Genomic DNA, 21,929 nt, shown 5'->3' with positions numbered 1-21,929 from the left:
ACCCGCTCAGCATAGGACAGCCCCCCTCTCTGCTTCTCGGCGGATGATGTGAGGAAGTGACATTTTTCACCGCTGCGGTTCGGGACAGCACTGCTCCTCTGCAAACAGGTGTGCTGCTGTCCGGGTCACTTTTACTGGGAAACCACGGGGAGGTAGCGTCCCAAAACCTGAACCAAGCCTCCAGGACGCGGGACAGCGGGGACCAGAGGAGGAAAATCATCCCGGTCAAGTCTGTTCTTTATTAGCCTGGGCTGTTTGAACGGGTTCAGACAGAGAGAGAGAGAGAGAGGGAGAGGGGGAGCGATGGCAACGAAAAAGGCGTGCGTGGATGCGCCCAAAAGGAGCCGGAGTCCGGTCGTGTTGGAGGCGGAGATGTTCAGTGAATTTCAGGACTGGTGTCTCCGGACTTATGGAGACTCCGGTAAAACAAAGACCGTCACCCGGCGAAAATATAACAAAATCATGCAGACACTGTTGCAGAACGACGAGTCGGATGGCGTTTATGTCGACAACAGCCACATCAACGCCAAATTCAAATTTTGGGTGAAGTCCAAAGGATTTCAGGTCGGGACCAACGTTTTGGGAGAGCACAACAAGAAAGGAGCCCCAGGGAAACCCGTCCTATATGTCCCGGTCAAGTCAACGGTAAAGTGTGTGTGTGCGTTTGTGTTTGTGTGCGTGTATGTGCGTGTGTGTGTGTGTGTGTGTGTGTGTGTTTGTGTGACAGAGAGAGAACGTGCGTGCAAACGCGCACGAGATGTCCCGTTGCCGCCTATAAGTTGTCATTATTTCTGGCTGCACACATGCACCTGTCACATGAATAAAATGACAACTTATAGTGTTTTATCGTCCCAGCTCGCCCTCGTCTTTCCTGATAAAGATTCACTTTGTCCACATCCCAACCAGAACAGCCCTACTCTCATCCCTTGCTGCCATAGCAACGCCGGTGCCTCCTGGCAATCGCAATTGTAAAAGGTAGGCTATCATGCATAGCCATCTCGCCAGTGAGGTTGAAGTCCTGTCAGCGGCACGCTGCCGGGTGCAAAGCACGAGATAATTGACTATTGACAACATTTTGTTTGAACCGTGCCGTTCGGGTCTCGTGGAGCCCGGTGTGGTGATGCTGTATGCGCGCGCGCGTGGATGCAACGGCATGTTCGTAGGTCGGGTATGTCAGGGTAGTCCGGTGTGCCCCTGGAGGGACTGCAGGCTATTAACGCCAAGTTAGAGGATGTCTGATCCACATTTCTGCTGAGAAGCTCAGCGGGTTTGATTGTCAGCGATTCATCAAAGGACACGCGCCCTCACTGTCCCATGTAAACCGAGCAAAACGGACCGTGTCCGTGCTTCGGTAACATTTATTTTGCCTGCCTGCGAGAGAGCAAAGGCAGGCTTCCACAATACTCGAATATCTGGCCTTTTCAGAAAAATATCATCGTATCAGTCAGTCTGAGTGTTTGCACCCGACTTTTCATTGTCCTGGGCAGGATGCGGATCGCAGGCACTCGTTGCTCTGGCAACACCTGTGTAGTCCAGGATAGTCTGTCTCTGCTGCATTTTATTGTGTACGTTCCGACATTAAGCTCTACAAACCCGTTTAAGGCTGTCTTTGCAAGAGAAACAAATTCTAATTATTAAGTTAATTAAAAAATAATTTCTGCATTTGATAGAGAGAGGCAGCTGTGCGTAATTGGAGACCACGTGAGGGGCTGTGGCGGAAACAAAAGGGTCTGCCCGGGACTGATAGCGACAATACGCCCAGAGTTGTAGCGCTCAGACTTCACTTCTACATGTCTCTGGATGAGCGGATCTGATGCTCAGTAGTCGTGTCACCGCCACGTCCCGCTCTACATGACCGACGCTGCAGGTGCATTATGGGTTAAACCACACATTCCTCTTTTGTAACGGAAGATAAACATGTTCATGATGAACTGTCAGCCAGTGCCCCAGCGGCTCTCCGTGCGTGCGCGTGCGCTTGTGCATGTCACTGTATGGTGTTTGGGCCTGCTGTGCCAGAAAGGAGACAACCACCATTTTAAATAAGCGCCTTCAGGGAATAATCCCCCCCCCCCCCCCCCCCCCCCCCCCCCCCACTACCCGCCCTGCTGGGACAGAGTCTCTCTGGACCTCAAAGACCAGAAACACATTTTCTGTCAACAAACTAGAGGAGATATTGGCACTGATTAGAGACTGAATCTTTTGATTTCAGTTGAATAGAACACAGCCCTCCACAGGTGTTATACCTGTGTGAAAGCACAATTTAGATTTAGGCCAAATGCCTTTACAAAAGTCTTCTAATCTCTACTCAATATTATGTTTCCCTCTGGACAAGAGGACAGGTGTGATCTGTCTCTGCAGGTGCAGATGGTGCCTGGAATGTGTTGATGATTAGCTTTTGTTTATGGTTCCTGTCATTTTCTTGTTGATATAAATTCTAAGACTTCCTCTTGTCAAATATACACTCAGTACACCTAGATAAAACTAATACAGTCCTGCATTAAATCCTCCCTTCAAGAATCTTACAGTGTTCAGTTTTTATTGGATGTGACATTTATAGTGATTTTGGAGGATGTAGGTTGTGGTGCTGTTGAGCTGTATTGCATTATACAGAGGGGTGCTTCTGTTATTCAGCCTAGCATCACTGATATAAATGGGGTGGACAAAATAATAGAACCGCCTGTCCATATAATGCAATACAATTCAAAAGCACTGCAAACTGCAGCCTCAAAAATGATCATAAAGTTGAATCAACACCTCTCTAAAACAGTTTCAACACAAACTGAACAGTATAACCTTCATGAAGGGAGGATTTATTGCAGGAGTGGTGTATTAGACTGCATTAGTTTCAGCTACATGAACGTAATAAACTGCCAACTGAGTGTATTCATCAATACAAGATTCTTCAGGCCAGCCTGATTTCTCTATGAGGCCCATCTAGCAACTGCTGGGCTGAAATCATTCTCGGAGGCCGGGTTAAACCGCACCGGAGAGGCTGAGAAAGGCAAAGTCTTGCTGTAAAGGTGTAGCTTAGTGTTTACTGGAGAGGCGATGCTTTGTAGCTAATATCATAGGGCAGGGGGAAACCTCCCCTTGACTCAGCTCCACTTGGGAAATTTAAACAACAAACAAAACATCAGCCAACATAAGCAGCTTCTAATGATGAGTCAGGCACCACAAATCAACCAATTTATATGCATGTGACTGTATTAGTAAACATGATTTTTGATTCAGCTTGTGTTCATGGGCTTTATAAATAGGCCGTCCTGGGCTGATAAAAAAGTGACACACACACAGGCAGACGTACAAACATGCACACACAAACACACACACACACACACACGCACAATGGTCACTGCCTCCTCATACGGCTGCAGGGCCGGGGGCGTGTCTCTGGAGCTTCAGCATTGGAAGCCCCCGCTGCAGCTGCTCCCAGGGTGTGCCAAGTTTCTGTATGGGGGCAGGCTGGGTGGGGGTAGGGATGGATGGTGGCTGATGTGCAGACAGAGAAGGTCTCTTCTATGTGTCAGTGAAGCATACAAGGCGGCTTCAGTGTGTGGCGGGACAGAAAGACAGGGCACAGTAGCACAGACTCAGTGTAGTAGATGCTTCTTTTCAAGCCGGACACAGAATGATTTTCTTTCTGTGTTCTCTGTCCGTCTCTGTCCTCCTGCCCATGTTGTCTCGCCCTCTTTCTGCACAACTCAGAGCCCTCCCAGTGCTCAGAGAATCCAGCAGCCCTCAGTGTGGAGATGCAACCTCGTTTAGCTCTCATTATGTCCTGATTAGAGGACGCTACAGAGGAGGAGGGGAATAGGACCAGAAACAGACACAGAGATGCACCACAGAATTGCACACTACACAAGCACAAGCCCTTCCCCGAGACGAAGGGAGTCAGAGTGCAGCCAGTTTCAAAAGAGATGCTTAAACGCCCTGTGTGTTTCCTTACGGCTGACATGAGCATTGTACTGAAAATTTTGAAATACTGCGAGCTGTTGCTTTTAGTTGCCATGCCAACTGAAATCTGTAAATATCTCTGTTCGTCTCTCACAACTCAGTTTTGGTGGTCATGCTCTCACACACACACACACACACACACACACACACACACACACACACACACACACACACACACACACATGTCACAGTTCAGAAATACTTCACATGATGTTTGCGTGTGCTTATATCGTGCTTGCAGGGTGTGCTGTCACAAATTATGAATCTAATCGACATCAGCTTGTGTAATCCTTTATATCCTGTGTGATTTGTCTGAAGCCACTGTCAGACAAGTGTCCTGAAGCTGAAGCGATTAGTTGATCAACTGGGGCTGCAATTGATGATTATCAATAATATCGATCGATTAATCTGTCAATTAAAATGTCCGAAAATAGTGAAGATGCTCATCACAGTTTCTCAAAGCTCAAGGTATCTTCAAAAATGTCTTTTTTGTTTGACTAGCAGCTCAAAGATTTTCAATTTACTATAGAAGACAAAGGACAACAGAAAAAAAGACTTGAAATAATTATCAAAATAGTTGCAGATTATTTTCTGATCAATGAATTGACTACTGGTTTGATGTTTTTCTTTGTCATGTATGTTGGTAGTGGACATCAGATAAAATAAGAAATTTGGGCTCTGGGAAGTTAGAATGGGCCTTTTTCACTATCTTCAGACATTTTACCAACAAAAGGATTAATCAATTAATCAGGAAAATAATTGGCCCGTTAATTGATAATGAAAAGGTTGAAGCCTTAAAGTGACAGGACAGGATAAAACAAAACACTGCTGCCACAGAGAGAAGCTTTCAGGATGGAGGATTCAATAATGTGATCAATTTACAAAATAAAGGTCTTCCTCGGGACGTCCTCTCCTCATGTTGAAATCAGAAACCACTGTTTCTCCTCTGTGTCTTGTAAAGCGGGCCCTAAATGTTTTCTTGCCTCACCATCAAATGGGAAGAGGAACATCATCATTATTATCTGATTAATTAGTCCACATTTCCCCTGAGAGCTTCTCTTTTGTGGAAGGTTCACAGAGTCAAAAGAATACTGGCCCTATTATTCAACAGCATTTGCATTAATGCTATTTCTGCATAGCTGATCTCCAGTGCTTTTGTCCGGCGTTTTTTGTGTCGTCTCTCTCTGGCAGCGTTTATTAGGGGCAACACATGGGCTCACACTCATGGGTTCAAACAGCAAATCATCACTGCCCCAAACAAGAATCACCTGGTTGTTCCTGCCACATTCGTCATCAGAGCAGCTGAGAAACGACCTGATCATGTGTGGTGGTGGTGAACGACTTGGTCTCATTCCCTGCTTAAAGGTGGAGACGTGTCGGTTTGAGGGTGCAGAGCACTTCTTTGTTAAACAAGAGTCAAACTGAGATTCATACACAAATGAGTTTATGTCAATATATATTCATTTCAGACGTTAAAACGTTGCCATGACTTACTGTAAATGGGTGACAAAATCCATATTGCACGTATGTGGGTAGTTTGTGCATGTGTGTGTGTGTGCTCATACAAAGAGGGGGTCGCTGATCGCATGCTCTGTGTTTCCTCCCTTCAGCACCCTCTCTGTTGCCATGGAGAGACCGTTCTTTGCTTTCCCATAGGAGGAGAAATTAACACCATTTTTAACTGGCCCGGGGGCCTCCCCCCTGTGTGGGAGATAGTCTGAGTTCTTCTCCACACACACACACACACACACACACGCACACGCACACACACACACACACACACACACACACACACACACACACACACACACACACATAGTCTTTAAGACGGCAATAATCTTCCTACCACACCGCTACTGTCATTTTTAATACCTTTGTAAGGCCAACATTTAACGAACTGGGACAGTATGATAATAGCCTGAAAGTGACGAAATGGACTCTGGGATGTGATGATGTATGTGCGAGTCATTTGCATACCATTTTGAGTCAGTGACTGGAACGTCAACAGTGCCAGTCTGCGGGGCCAGTGGGACTGTCTGTGTCTCCGGCTTGCTGGGATATTGGGGATGTCACACACTCTATCAAATAATGTTCATCATGGGAGCAGCCGAGAGAGAAACACACACACACACACACACACACACACACACACACACACACACACACACACACACAATGTCACACACAGTCACAGACGTCGGACAGAGGGGTAGAGCTCGGTGAACCTAATGTGGATTTAATGACAGAGCTTTATGAATTGAGGGCGAGAAGAGAAGATGATGGTTAAAAGAAAAGAAATAGAAGGGGACAGGGTTCTCATAAAAAATCTGGGGACATAGTGGAGGTAATAGACTCTTATTTTTGGTAGTATGGACCTTTACCTTGCACTGTCTTCTCATAGTGCACACACACACACACACACACACACACACACACACACACAAACAAAAACACACACACACACACACACACACACACACACACACACACAAACACACACATACACACACACACACACACACACACACACACACACACACACACAAACACACACACACACACACACACACACACAGAAGAAACACAGGTCGTCCCATTTATGTGTCCATTTGCCAGCTGATAGATTTACAGAGGGAAGATGGGGCTTTAAAAGATGACCTGTTGTCACATCTGCAGTGAGATAATCTGAGTCATGAGTACTGTTGACACAGCCATCTTGGCGTGCGCACAAGCACACACACACACACACACACGCACGCACACACACACGTGCACACACAGAGAGAGAAAGACAGAGCGAGAAAGTACCTGAGCACACAGCATCACTGCTGCCACAACTTAAGCTACTTATTGTGCAGCCACCTCATTGAATAAAACACCATCTCCATCTTTATGCTGCACCACAGCTCGACTTTAAAAGTTAAGCGCGAAGCTAAATGTTTGCTTTTTTGATTTTTGCATGTCACATTCATGTTTGTCTGTTCACCCATGTAGCTAATTTCTTGTGTGATGCATCTCTTCTATCTTTGCCGGCCTGTCTTTGTGACCCAGCTGCTTCCTCTGAACCCCCACCCCACCCCTCCACCTCCTCCTCCACCTCCTCCTCCTCCTCCTGACCTGCCTGTGTGCAGGACTGCTCCTCTCTCCCCTCAGCGACTCTCTGCTACAGTGTGTGTGTGTGTGTGTGTGTGTGTGTGACTGCCAGCGGGGGTGGGGGCAGTCGACTCAACCCCTCCAGTCTCCTAGCAACAGAGCGGTTTGGTGCGGGACAGGGAGAGCGCGCAGAGGGGATGGGGGCTGGTTGTACAGTGGCTGGGGAGAGCAAAGTCCTACAGGATTAGAAAGATAGAGAGAAGGAGGAAAGGAGAAGAAGGAGGGTGAGAGTTTTGCAGTGTTGTTGGCGATTAGGGATGCTGACATGTCTCCTTTGCTCTTTAAAACGGCATGCTGCTGATGAGACCAAATATCTACAGTGCTATTCAACAGCTGTTCTCCTCTGAGATGTCGCTCTGCCTGGTAGACACGTACTGTACTTAAACACACATGCACACACAAATACACAGCATGTTGTGTTTAGAGGTGAATGTTTAACTCCCTGTTGGCTTGTGTCTGGAAACTAAAGAGCTTATCGGTGCAGGAGTGTCCAAGAAGGCCTTCAGGTAGCCAGACTGATGGTGGCTTGCGGAGGAAATGCAGTCTTGGCTGCAGCCTCTTAACTTGAGGAATATTTTTATTATGGCTGCAACTAATGAATACTTTCATCATGGATGGAAATGGTAAATTATCGCTATAATCATAAAACACAATCATTGTTTTTTTTTGACCAACAGTCCAAAATCCAAAAATATTCAGTTTCCCATCAGATACGACAATGAAAAGCATCAAATCCTCCCATTAGAGAGACTTTACCCAGCAGGTGACTAAAACGATGAATCAATTGTCCAAATATTGCTGATTAATTTTTGACCAGTTGATTAATCAACTAATCGTTGCAGCTCTAAGTAGTCTACGAAAGTAAAGTTGTAACAGTTAGTTGATCAGTAATATAATCTGCAACTATTTTGAGCATTGATTCATCGTTTAAATCCAAACGTGGACAAAATGCCAAACGGTCTCGACCTTCAGATTCTCAAACATGATGATTTCTGTTTGACTCTGTTTCATGTCACTGCAAACTGAACATCTTTGTGGTTTGGACTGATGGTCGGACAAAACAAGACATTAGAAGACGTCACGCCACCCCAATCATCTACTATCCTGATTGTCCATATTGTAAATCTGCTACATTTCTGCTAATGGACTACTAGCCTACTACATACTAGGCCTACTATATAATTATACGTATATGTACTAATGTTTTTGGGGAGTTTTATCTTGGAGTCAAGAGTCGGACAGGGTGCTGTGATGCTGTACAGGTGAAATGTGTGATTTATGATATTTGGGCTATATAATTAAAATTGACATTTTTAGACCAAATGATTAATCGGTTTATCAACAAAATAATGTAAAGTGAAAATAATAGTTGCAGCCTTAAACAAATATTGGTTTTAGCAGAATTAGCCAAGCTTACCACCAGGTTTAACACTGGTTGACTACAATGTTATGTATGTGTTTCTATTCTTTCTGGTTGGATTCCAGATCAGTGAGATCCTTCCCAGCAGAATATCCAGTGTGTATGTTGGATATTTTGTTGGGGTAGAATTCAGTGGAGGATGCAGCAGCGGTGTGGGTGCACTGCACACCCCACAGTTGTATGAGATTATCTAAATCCAGCGTGAATGGACCTGACACCATTGTCCCAAGCAGCGGCAGCAGCAGTAGTGGCGGCAGCGGTGGTGATGTCACTGGGGGAATGATGATGATACCTCCAAGTGCGATAGATTACAGCTGTTATGATGAGGTGGAGGATCGCTATTATTTCATTTATTATCATTACATTTAGCCCATGCTGACAGGGGAGAGTGGCTAGTGAGAGAAAGAGGGAGAGAGGGAGGGAGAGGGCCGGATTAAAACAAACCCGCTCTGTGAGCTGGTTTTAGTTGCCATGGCAACGATCATTACCTCGCACTTGGGAGAGCAGGAGCAAGGAGAAAGAAGAGGAGGGGGGAAGAAAGAAAGAAAGAAAGAAAGAAAGAAAGAAAGAAGGACGGGACAGAGGAAGGGGATGGAGACATGGAGGCAGGAGAGAGGACGCAGTTGGGGGAAAAAGAGAAAATGAAATGTCAGATCCCAGGAACTGCACACAAATGTCAAGGAGAGGAGGGGGAAAAAGTGTTATTCCTCAATGCCAGGGGGGGCAACTTTTTGAACTCAGGACCCTCCTCTCACTCAAACAAGAAAAGATCACTCCCTACCTAGAACCCAATCTCCAGAAAATGTCAGAGCATGTCTCATATCTGCGTGGAGGAGGTGGACTCTGAATAAAAAAGAAACCTAATTAAAAGCCCAAATCCATTTGTTCCATTTTATGCTTGCTGGGGCACTTTATGTTTAAAATATCAGCAGGTGCAGGAATATAATGATAAGATCTAGTGTTGACTGTTTTGTAAGGAGGGAATGAAGGAATTAAAGAGTTACTTGGAGAAAAAAGATGGAGGTAGAAAGGAAAGGAAAGCCCCATGTGGTGCTGTGGATGGAGGCTGTTGTCCTGGCGATCCCACTTCTATGGTGTGTCACATGACCCTTGCCCAGCACACCTGCCCGAGAGAAATCAGCGGTAGTTTCTATGGCGACAGGGTCAGCAGTACGGGAGGCAGGATGGCTGCCAGAGGTGGTGGAAGGAGGGACTGCTGGTCTTGTACAGTGTCGGTGGTGGTGTTATTTTTAAACATGGCAGAGATGAGGTGATGGTTGCCGACCCAGCTGAGACTTCTCCACCTGACGGAGAAATCTGAACATTTACAGGAGGAGGGCTGGACAGAGTAAGGCAGGTTGTTTCAGGATTTTTTAAGTGCTGGTAAGGACACCTTGTGCAGTGTGTTTGAGTGTCTGCAGCCACATGACCCATGACTCATTTGCCTTTAAGATCCTGCTCACATCGCATGGATGCAGGAATCTGCATTTGCAGACATGATATCAGACATTCTCCACTGTAGATAGAAATACAAACATGTCAGCTCTGTAAGTATGAGACGGGACAATCAACTAAACTCCAGTCTCTGTCTGTATTTCAGTGTTCAGATGGGAATGCGGCCCAAGACAACTCCTCCCTGAAGCGTGTAGCTGTGGTTGAAGACTTCTTTGACATCATCTATGCCATGCATGTGGAGATGGGTGCCGACCCTGGCAGAGCACCCAAACATGCAGGCCAAAAGAAGACCTACAAAGCGGTGAGTAAATACAAGCAGGTACTTGCAGGTTGCAGATAATTTGGCAAGCGTTGCTGCTTGTTGATATGGAGGATGTTGACAGTAAACATATTTTATTCCCTCTTGTCTCTTCCACTCTGCCCATATCTACACCACTGGCAGAGCTGCTGGTAAAAAAGTGGCAAAGCAAAGAAGGTGGATAGTGGGCAAATCAAACCCCACAGGTGTAGGACAAAAAACAAAAGACAAGGAGAGGCCTGCACACATCTTTTTTGTCTTACAAACAAAAAAACTGTCAGAAAAACATCAGTGTGAACAAAAAGCAGGCTATAGTCTACCTTATGTACAGACAAACAAGAGTAAGAGTCTACAGCCATGCTAGCTGCTCTGTGAGGCTGTACTCAGGCACAGCAGTGCTTCAAGCTCAGTGCTAACATGCTCATAGTGTTGATGCTAACATGCTGATGTTTAGCAGGTATAATGTTTAGCATGTTCACTATCTGAGGTTAGTGTGTTAGCATGCTAACATTTGCTAATTAACAGGAAACAAAGTACAGCTGAGGCTGATGGGAATGTAATTGTGAGGTATTTGGTCACAAGTATTGGACAAGTTAAAATTTTCACCTGATGATGGTGGTAGATGAAGTCAGTAGGATTCATTCTCTGGGGACCATGACAGTCTGTATAAAACGTCATGGGAATCCATCCAAGAGATGTTGACATATTTTAGTCTGGACCAAAAGGGTTAACAGACCTGCTACCGCAATTAAAAATGACAGCTCCTGTAATTAGGAGATCACATGATTACACTCATTATCTCAAAGTAATTTTTCTTCAATGCAAATAAAAAACACATCATGTCCCAAAGAAGCCCATATAGGACATACATATTTTAGCCACACTGGCAGCATGGCTCTAGAGATGGCAATGTCAGTTTGTCTGATGGTTGTTCCATCACTGAAATATCAACAGCAACAACAACAACAACAACTACTTAATTGTTTGCCATGCGATTTTGTTCAGACATGTGTAGCTCCCACTAGAAATATCGCATATTATGTGATCTCCAAACTGTAGGTGCAGTCGTCATTTTTTGGTCCTTATGTATAGTGTAGTCTGCTTTTTGTTCACACGAGTGTTTACCTGACAGAGAGCTTGTGTCAGTGAAAACATTGTTTTGGGAGCTTGACAATTTCAGTGTGCTGGCAGCATCTCCTTTTCAGAGGGTTTAAAAAAAAAATCCCAGTAGGATTATTTTATTTGAGAACAGGGGGCCCAAAGTGAGTTCACTACTCTTTTAGGGGTCCTAAACTTAGAAGGGCCCCTGACTAAAGGTATATTCAACACCCAGAGAGTCTGTGAAAGACAGTAGGATACACATTAGCTCTGCCAATATAATGTGTCATTTTTAGCATCGGGACTTACCAAGGGAACAACCAACCAGCTTTACTAGGAAAACAAAGTACTTCTAGTGCTCAAGCCACAGTTTTTTTTGTCACATTATTGATGTTTCTGGAAAAAATGCAGCTGATGTTGCAAACCGTGGTGTGGTGTCGGGTCGGGTGTGGTGTCCCAACAAACCGAGAGGCTTTGTGTGCAGCTTCAAGGGTGCATCTATGTTGGGAGGCAGTGTTGGGGGGTTTAGCAGGACTTTGGTACCCCTCCTCTCTTCCCTCCCCCCTAGAATTAAAAAAAAAAAAAAAAAAATCATACAGCCAATTCCTCCTGCCCTGTAGAGAGGTCCTGTCACGTCTCATAGTGTGTACCCTTTTGAGGAGGCAGCATCACTGGGGCAGGGCATAATATGGAACTGTCACTGTGGCCTTCTGGGAGGTGCACGCTCCTCTGGGTGGCCTTTCCCTCTCAGCTGCCTCAAGGGGCCATGAGGGGTGGGGATGGGGGGATTGGAGGGGGGCAAAGGGGATGGGGAGCTCTGGCAGTGGTGGTGGTGGGCCAGTGGGGGGTGGGCACCCCTGCTGCCTCTCCATGGTCACGTGAAGGTCGCATTTTACAGGGAAACGCCAGAGGGGGTGAGGAGGGGAGGGTGGGATAGCAGTGGAGACAAACAGAGAAGGAAGGCTGAGCATGAGAGAGAGACACAGAGAGAGAGAGAGAGAGAGAGACAGAGAGAGAGGTGCACATATGAGTCGACTGCACCTGAAAGAGCAGGAGGAGAAATGAAAACGGAAAAAGATGAAAACCGCTTTTGTTTTAAGGTATCACAGCAGAAATATGCTGAGGGCTGGCGATAGAATTAGGCCACCCGAAAGCACGAGCGGTCGCCTAGAGGGAGGTTTCCTCCTCATGACATGTCGAGATAACACATAATCACTGACCCCAAACTTTCACACGTGCATGGTACAATAAAAAAAAAAAACACCTGCATGCAGTTTGAGTCTTTTTTTTTTTTTTTATTTTATTACCATAACCCAGTCTCCTCTGCTCACTCCTCCTGGCACAGATAGCAGAGACCTACGCCTTCCTGCCCAGAGAGGCGGTGACTCGGTTCCTAATGAGCTGTGGAGAGTGTCAGAAGAGGATGCACATCAACCCCAGCACTGCAGAGTTCAAAGGTAATGGCACACATCTGACCTGTGGATAGCTCACTCATTCTGGAGACATCATTAACTGATATGCTATTTTTGAGATCAACCTTTAAGAGCGGATAGTGCTCAGATCCTGTGACATACTGACATGGAAAAGGCTTAATTACTATGTTGAAATGCATGCTGTGACGTTATAAACCAATCAGTCTGCTACTACAACAACCAGACATTGTTACTGTAGGAAATCATTTCATCATATCATTCATAGAAATGTTTGTTTTTTCACATGAGACAGAGGTAGGTGTTCAGTTTGGGACTGGCATCTGAATGACAGGCATGGTGAGTTCTCCGTTGTCCTGTCAGACATTAAATGTGAGCTGATATGATCTTAGGTGTTCGTACTTTGAAGAGTTTTTGAATCAATCCATCATTAATAAAACATATTGTATATATCCATCACCGACATGATGTAACAAAGACTCAAGAGGACCACATCTTTGGGATTTTAGAGCCACCAAATTGATCACAGAGTACCTCTAGTGGCCAATATGGAAACTGCATTCAGCCCTCAACCACATTGTTACACCTCATGCGTTACATACAGTAGAGGCTATTGCTTGGATTTCAGCCTTTTGCAGGATGTTGCAGTAATTCTGCATTACTCAAAGAATTTTGAGCCAAGAATGAAAGCCAGTAAGAAAGCCACAAAAATGAATTATGTTGGTGTTGTATTTATTGGTGCACTACCCAGTTTTAATTCTAATCTTTACACTTGTAGTCAGTACAGAGCAGAGGTTTTCAAAGTGTGACGGAGAGCTGATGGACAGGTGCACGCTGGTGCAGGCAGGAAGTTAGTTATTCTTTGGCCTATTAGCGTAAAAAAATTGCACTCCTTCTCTGAGACGCAGCTCGTTCAAATCGGAACACACAGACATGATAGACATGTTTTTTTGATTCAGTGTGACTTATACTTTCCGAGGATACGATCACCTACGAATCTCTTTACAAATCACAGAGAAAAGACGCTCCTGCATGTTATAACTGCAGAACTTGCTTCAGAATCTTCCAAATTTCAAGTTGTCTTCAGTCTCAAAGTAATCCAGAGGTGTATGTATGCACACCCATGGGTACACTGCAAACAGGAATTGATAATAGCTTATAGCTATTTTGGCATAATTTTGGTGGTGCTAATTAAACGTATGAGGTGAGGGGGTGGTGCAGTTGTATTGATTTTGCTTAATACAGTGCAAATGGGATTGCAATAAATGCCAGCTATCTTACTTAGTAATGTTCAGTGTTTGCTGATATTAGTTGCTTGTGCGTTGATGCAGTTAGATAGTTTTTGAGAATATCACGGTGTTGTAGTATAAAGTAAAAAGGTGTTTGTGACATTATTTACCACCTCTCAGGTTCATAACTATTAGTAATCATAATAGAATCTGATCTGACTGAGTGTAAATTACAATTACAACATGACACAAGTATATCATCATCATCATCATCATTATTATTAGTTTTCAACATGAATCTCTGTTTACTACTTAACTCTCCAGGTTGGTTTTGATGGGCCACAGCTAGCAGTGGTGGAAGAAAGTATTCAAATCATTTATTCAAGTAAAAGTGGTAAAAGTGGCAAGAGTTCACTATAAAAACACTCCATTACAAGTAAAAGTCCTGCATTTACTTGAGTAAGTGTATTAAAATTGTACATATAATACTAAAAATAATATTGTGCATAATGGCCCTTGTCCGTGTTATATATTATTATTATATTAATAGATCAGTATTATTAATGTATTATTATCATATAAGTGGTAATAGATTGTATAGTTGGCCAAGTTGGCGCTAGTTTTAACTATTTCATGTACATTTTGGTACTAAATTTATAATAAAGCATTATCTTTCATAAACTGATCATGTTTTATATTTAAAATCTTACAAGTAAATCTCGAAAATTAACCAGTAACTACAGCTGTGAGTGTAAAGTGACATGAAATGGAAATACTCATGTAAAATGCACATACATTGAAGACTTTTATTCCCGTTCCTCCTCAGCTTTCAGTGATGTAGACATGATTCAATGAAGATTAGACATTAGACATTAAACCACCTTTGTTTATTCAGTAATTTTTTTTCAGACAATTGTTTTTCATAATTGGTGTTTTCTTTTTTTTTTATGCTTTTCTTTTTGTCAGAAAATGACAGACCAACCTCTCTGGTCCCGGACCTCATTGATTACAACATGCCTCTTACTGCCACCTACCTGAAACAAATGAAACTGCAGTGCATGACTGCCACTGAAAGGGTAAGTGCCTCTTTCTCTGCAAGTTGGCAATGAGTGTTTGTGAAGCATGGGCATCAGTAAGAGGTGTCCTCATGGATTAATTTGGAGAATCTGTCACTGTTCAACACTCCTTATTCACTGTAATTGTGTTTGTACTGTCTGCACAAGTCCTCTGCTTATTTTCTTTGGAGTCTCATCGTCAAGGCTGTAGGGAGGGTTGCTCTGTGCAGGCAGAAGAGGACATCTTTCCCCTTAACTTTTAATTCAGAATTAAACACTCAGAGTAGCCCCCCTGCTGGGAGGAGGAGGAGATCAGTGTGAAGTGAGGATTAGTAAAGCTTCTGCACAGAGTGACGTCACGTGTTGAGACCACTCCCATGTGTGGCTGTGACAGAAACACTCAGGAACCGCTGTCACTAAAGTGCAAGGAGCGGTACTTGATGATGATAATGTGGACCTCACTCACGCATAATTAGGATTATCCGGAACAATGACCCAGGTTGTGATTCGCGGGTGAGTACAAATTAACAAATGCTCAGATTGTTGGTCGCATCTGTGTGCAGACTGAGAATGAACAGGCCAATAATTTAATAATTAACCGTCAGCCAGGGTTATCTCAGTGCTGTAGGAGACTTGTTGTAATTTGTTCCATATCTGTGCTGCACTGTTTTACAGTTCAAAGCAGCATCTGGTTGAAAAAAGTGCAGCACGTTTGTTCTGTTGACAAAGGCAGATCAGAAGTAAATTTGTGACTCTGGTTTGTTTATCTAGTCTGTTGCAGTATCACAACTCATCTGTTTGCATGTTGTTTTGCAGAACTTTGGTGACTGTTGAAACAGACTACAACCTTGACTTTCTCTTTGGTAAAGAAACAAACTAGAATCATTATGTTCAAAGAAAAGGGTTGATGAAATTGATTTTCTATCCTTCTTTTTTTAACAAACACCCTTAGTGTTTAACAGTTTTCTATGGTCATTAAGTTTGGATACAGGCCTAGTTGTACAGACACCACTGTAACAGGGCTAAAACTAATGACCCTCGGTCCTCACAGGCCCAAGGTGACGTCTTTAGATTACTTTGTTTCTTTCGTATACGCACTCAAAAACTTTTTGGGCGTTCTGCTTGAAAAACTATTTGAAGTCAACTGTGATGATTTATTGATATTTGTGATGCATATTGATTGTGCTGTCCCTTGGTTTTTACTGTGTTATGCTTATTGTCCTTATTGTTGAGTCATTTATTCATTCAACTCTATTTTAAAATATCCGAGTAATATGTGAGTGATTGGTTCTTTGTAAACTGTATTGTGTAATGATCTAGGTCTCAGTTTTAAAAGAGGATCCTCCTACTTTATTAATTATCTATTTTCCTAAAGCATGGACATTAATGATGCTACATTTCCAACTACTTAGAAACTGTAATTAGAGACTCTCTCTCTCTCTCTCTCTCTCTGTGTGTCTCTCTCTCTGTCTCTCTCTGTCTCTCCCTCTCTTTAATGCTACATGGCTCACTTGGTACCTAATAGAGCTGTCACTGAGCATTTTGGTCCTCCTCAAACCCTTTACAGAGGGATGGATGCATATTCCCTGGAGTTTAGGCCTATTTGTGTGCTCATGTGGGGAGCAATGAGATGTAATTCTGCTCCGCTCCCATCACACAGTCGTAGTCTTTCCTCTTCTGACTGAAATGCCAGCTGACACATGACGGTGTGCTGCATGGAGGCCAGAGAGAAATCATCGTCCATGTTAGCTTAAAGTAAACTGGCCTCTGTGAAGCTCAGCACTGGTCTGAAATGTGGTTGTGGCTTTTAGCAGATAGAGAATTATATTGAGTTTTGAGCCAAAGCTCAGCACAGCCTTTGAATAGTTTGTGAGATTATGCAGTTCTCCTTTGCTAATCCGTACCACCCGTGGTTCACTCATATTTGTGTTACGCTACAACAAGCATCTTTAGGGTCTCTACGTAACAGAGTTAAAAATAGCAGTGCTCCAAGAAATGTATTACTTAACAGGGAGGCTCCTGTATTTCCTCATATGTCATTGCTGCCAGACTTCAGTGGGTTTTATGAAGAGAAAAAAATCTGCATTGTCACATTTTTTCCAGTCTTATATGTACATTGGGTTGCTGTAACAGCTCCTTCTGTCCACACTGTCCTCAGAATTCAAAGAAATTTCAATGTGAGTTCAGCTGAAGCTAATATGAGACTCTCTGTTTGTGTCCCTCAGCCACAGCTCAATCATGTAATACTGTCTGTGAAAGCACAAAGAGGGAATTTCATCCTAGAAACACAGTATCTTTGGAAGATACCCACTTGATTGTCAAACACAAGCTGCTGAAGCCTCAATTTGAACTTAAAAATGCATTTTTTCTTTACCCTGAGCAAGCTGCTCTGTGGGTTTGGTTCCCCATCACTTTGCAGCCATTATGGACAGCAGGAACATTTCCACTGACCAAATACCACTTCCAGTGTACATAAGGGCATGTCATTATCATTTTAAGATAAACTTTAAAATGTGGAAACTCTCCTTTAACAGTAAAAGAGATTCAAAGAGACGCGATGAAAGTCTCATGTTCCTCCCTCTGTCCCTCTCAGGGACGAAGTTGGAAGTTAAAAAAAAAAAAGTGTGATGATATTTCTCCTGATCTTCAGCCGTCCGCTCCATCTGCCCGTTCACTTTTCATTCCTCGTCTAACTGCCTCCCTCTCTCCCGCTGTCTCTCTTCAGGATGACAGTTCGGTGAGCAGCGAGGACATGAACAGCACTGAGCCCACATGGGTCGCAGCTGAGCAGCCCCCAGTGCCTGAGCCCAGTCCACCTAACGGAGAGCGAGTCAGCAACCCAGCAACCACCATTAAAGAAGAGGATGGTAGGACATCACTGACTGCAGCTGCATTATTCTGGATCTTATTTGTTTTTAGTTTTATTCACATGTGGAATTTGAAGGTATACTCGTTCGATAGGGAGGGTGCAGGAGGGTGTTGTGCAGGAAACAGCTTGCCCTGTTCTTAGTGGACTAATCCAAATAAATCCACTCTTACAGGGGGTGGGACACCACCACAACCCCAATCCTTTGTGCACCCCTCTCTCTCAGGGTACAGGGCTTAGAGAAGTAGGACAAAGGCCTATATTAACCTTCACAGATTAGACACCACTATAGAAAAGGTTGAAAATGGGCCACATCATTGAAAAGGAGAATTACTCTGTTCCACTGAACAGAGGTGTGTACATGACAAATGTAGAAATCATCATGTGAAATCAGTACATGGCCGTAAACTGGGTTAAAAAGCTATAATTTGCACACACCAGGGAGTGGAGGCTCCCTTCCCCCATCAGTCCCTCACCCTCATCCTCATTTCTTTCTCTCTTCACTGTTAAAACTCCAAAGATTCCCCCCTTTGACTCTAACTTTTATTTATCTTGACAGTTGACCCCAATACCCACTTCCTTAACTGAGGCAGGAAGTTCCCTCCCCCTGTGGAAACACACCCACTCTGTTGTTGGACAGAAATAGTGCCTATCGTAGTAAACAAACCCACATTAATGCTCCTTGGTGCTGATGACAAACATCCGCACAGCTCTTCTGTGTATCTGCATCCTCACCCTGCTCTCTTGTCCCCGCCCCTCTGCCAGATGACGACTCTTCGGAGAGCGGCAGTGCCAACGGGCTGCCGGCCCTGACCTCCCCGGACGTGCTGGCTGTGGGTGGGAACCCCCCAGATGGTGGGGCCCCTTACGGGGAGGTGACGGAGAACGGTTTAGGCGCTCCCCTGGACTTCAGCACCACCTCGTCCTCGTCCTCCTCGGAGGATCAGCAGCCGGTCAATCTGAGCGACAGACTGCTGCCCGCGGGGAGCTCGCCGCCAAACTCCTACCCCGCAGAGCCCAACAGGAAGTACCCCATCAAAACAGAGTACACCAACAAGGTGAGCACACAAACTTGATTTGATAACTTTATGTTTAAGCATCTGTATAATCTATAATAGCGATATTTTTGTTTGTTTGTCTCTGTGTCGGTCTAGTCCCCTCCTTACAGCTCAGGAAGTTATGACTCTGTGAAAACTGAACTGAGCATGAGCGCAGAGGACTTGACCTCTGGTCGGGCACAGATAATTGACGACGACGACGATGAGCATGACGACCACGATGACAGTGACAAGATCAATGATGCTGAGGGTATGGACCCTGAGAGACTTAAAGCCTTCAATGTAAGTAACCAGTCTAACTGTTGTATTATATTCATACACAGTGAATACAGCACAGTGCTCGCGTGCTGTTGAATGTCTGCCGGCCCTGTTGTTGAATTATATGTATTTTTATTATGTGTAGATATTATATTATACTTACAAATATTAAAGATGAGAAAAAAATGATCACATCTGAACTTAATAAAGTCAACATTCACTATTTATTCTGTTAAAACCACAATCTGTTCATTTCTGAATCTAATGGAAACCAATATAGCAGCAGAGGTTGTAAACATGGGTGAATAAGCAAAGATTAGAAATATTGTCCTGCATATGAGCAATGACTCTATTTTCATTGCTCCTGTTTTCATCACATCCCCCTCCCTCTTGATCCTCTCTTCTTCCACTCTACCTCTAATGCTCCCCCATCCCCTGCCTTCCCTTTGCTCTCTTTTGTTTTCAACTCTCACACCCCTCTCTCTCGCACCCCCCACTCCATTTTTCTGCTCTACATCCTCTCTCTCTCCCCTCCCCCCTCCCTGTCTCTGTCAGATGTTTGTGCGTCTGTTCGTGGATGAGAATCTGGACCGCATGGTACCCATCTCCAAACAGCCCAAGGAGAAGATCCAGGCCATCATCGAGTCCTGTAGCCGCCAGTTCCCAGAGTTCCAGGAGCGCTCCCGCAAGCGCATCCGCACCTACCTCAAATCCTGTCGCCGCATGAAAAAAGGCGGTTTTGAGGTACAAAGCACCCCCCAGCTAAAATATTGTCTGTGTGAATCCAGCATACACTCATGAATGTAAAAAAAAATCAGTGTTTCATGTTCATAATGTGCAAAAATCTCACTGACCCCTGCTGCCAGATACGACCAACACCTCCTCACCTCACCTCTGCCATGGCTGAGAACATCCTCGCTGCTGCCTGCGAGAGTGAAACCCGAAATGCTGCCAAGAGGATGCGGCTCGATGTCTACCAAGCGACGGTAAATGTCTTGGCAGTTGGTGTTTGTGAATGTGCCCAGCAGGGATTTGGAAATGTGCTAGTATGGCTATGCGTCATTAACGCCAAACTGCACAACATAAATTACAATATTCTGCCCAAACTGAAAACATTTAATTTTCTCGTAGGATGAGCCAGCCTCTGTTGACAAGCCCAATGCGAGGGACCCGGCCCCTGTGGCCCCGACTGCGTTCTCCATTTCTAGCGCAGCTTTTGCCCAGGACCAGCTCTACACCAATGGAGGCCTCAACTACAACCTGCGGGGATATGGGACAGTTGGCAGCAACCAGCAGAACTCAGGTGCTGCACAAACCAATGGTGAGGAGCTTTTATGAGTCCAGCTCGGCCAGATAATGTGGCTCAGGAAGACATGCCAATGCTGTGTTTGCACAAATTATAAAAACACATAATTTCCCATTCACCTGTAGAGCTATACCAGTTTTTATTTGTGCTGTGTGTGTGTGTGTATTTATCTTTCGAGATATCCATGTCATTTTTTCTACCATTTAGGAACTGGGGGTTTTTTGTGTGTGTTGCTCACAGCATTAAAAATCATTGCATTTAAAAAAATGAACAGCAACATGCCTTTGAAGAGATAATGCCCCTGTTTGTCTGGATAATCCACAGAACACACTGTTTTCAAAAAGACTATTTCCTCAGTAGAAAGTATTTCCAGGAAAAGCTGTTCATAGTGATGTTGGTGGATTATCCAAAATAACAGGGCAATTGTTTCTGGAAAGAGTTGTCGCTGTGTAATTTTTAGCAACACTATGACATGGCTCTAGGGATGGAAATGTCAGTATGTTGGTTGTGTCCAACATTATTTTATTCATAGGTCCCAGAAGATGAATCCTACAGACTTTGATGAGCTTTCCTCTAGCGCCACCGTGAGGTTCACAGTTGTGGTTTTGCCATGAAAGTTTGTACAGACATCCATGGTGCCCAGAAACTGCATCCTAACAACTAAAGTGATCTCCTGACTTTTCCTCCAGCGCCATCAACAGATCAAAATTTCCAAAATGTCCAGTCTTTTTGTACAAATTCAGTATCTCTAAAACTGGTGTCCTATGTCATGTTCCCTGATGTATTCTTAATCCATCTCGTTTGTGTCCACAGGTCCCACAGATCTGAGTATGAAGTCCGTCGGCCCGAACTCCTCCTCCTCCAGCTCCAACAGTCACGGTCAGGGAGGTGGCGGCGGGGGAGCTTCGGCCCAGCTGAGCCCTCCGGAGGTCACGGCGGTGAGGCAGCTCATCGCAGGGTACCGGGAGTCTGCGGCCTTCCTGCTCCGCTCAGCAGATGAGCTGGAAAACCTGATCCTGCAGCAGAACTGAGTCCGAGCCAAACCGTGCCAAGACCCTCTCCCAGCCTGTCCTTCTCTATCGCTCTCAGTCACACACATTTGGGCAGACTTTCATATACAAAGACAGAAATGTACACGAGTGATACTGCAGCGCACAGTGGGTCCTGTAGGTATGCTACCTTTACTTATTCCCACATGTTTATGTATTCGGACAGGCCAGAACATATCACAGGCTGAAAAATGTTTATTTATGCATTTGGTTCACTTTGACCTTAGTGCCCTGTTATCTGTAGCCATTCATCCCATTCAGTTCCTTTTACCACCTCAACCTCCATTCGTCTCAGGAAGC

The 21,929-nt window shown here is 44.5% G+C and overlaps 1 protein-coding gene across 1 annotated transcript; it reads left to right on the top strand.

The window, feature by feature from the left end:
* The first annotated feature begins 303 nt into the window (after positions 1–303).
* Positions 304–21,678, top strand: LOC111235079 (nucleolar protein 4-like). The gene is made up of 11 exons (XM_022763397.1): positions 304–645; positions 10,128–10,283; positions 12,724–12,835; positions 15,004–15,113; positions 17,818–17,959; positions 18,724–19,016; positions 19,113–19,298; positions 19,830–20,018; positions 20,141–20,260; positions 20,406–20,595; positions 21,394–21,678. Exons 1-11 carry the CDS (start codon positions 304–306, stop codon positions 21,609–21,611), a joined length of 2,058 nt encoding a protein of 685 aa, XP_022619118.1. The 3' UTR covers positions 21,612–21,678.
* The last annotated feature ends 251 nt before the right edge of the window (positions 21,679–21,929 follow it).

This window comes from Seriola dumerili, unplaced genomic scaffold (genome assembly GCF_002260705.1).
Source record: "Seriola dumerili isolate Sdu_G_001 unplaced genomic scaffold, Sdu_1.0 BDQW01000468.1, whole genome shotgun sequence".
Lineage (NCBI taxonomy): Eukaryota > Metazoa > Chordata > Actinopteri > Carangiformes > Carangidae > Seriola > Seriola dumerili.
The sequence above is the reverse complement of the archived record's forward strand: the minus strand, read 5'-3'. Positions and strand labels throughout refer to the sequence as shown.

Bases quoted from the DNA above. Each gene is read 5' to 3' on its own strand.
- LOC111235079 (XM_022763397.1), top strand. From the start codon at position 304: ATGGCAACGAAAAAGGCGTGCGTGGATGCGCCCAAAAGGAGCCGGAGT. The intron at 15,114-17,817 runs GTAAGTGCCTCT...GTCTCTCTTCAG, and splicing joins GCATGACTGCCACTGAAAGG to GATGACAGTTCGGTGAGCAG. The intron at 20,019-20,140 runs GTACAAAGCACC...CCCTGCTGCCAG, and splicing joins TGAAAAAAGGCGGTTTTGAG to ATACGACCAACACCTCCTCA.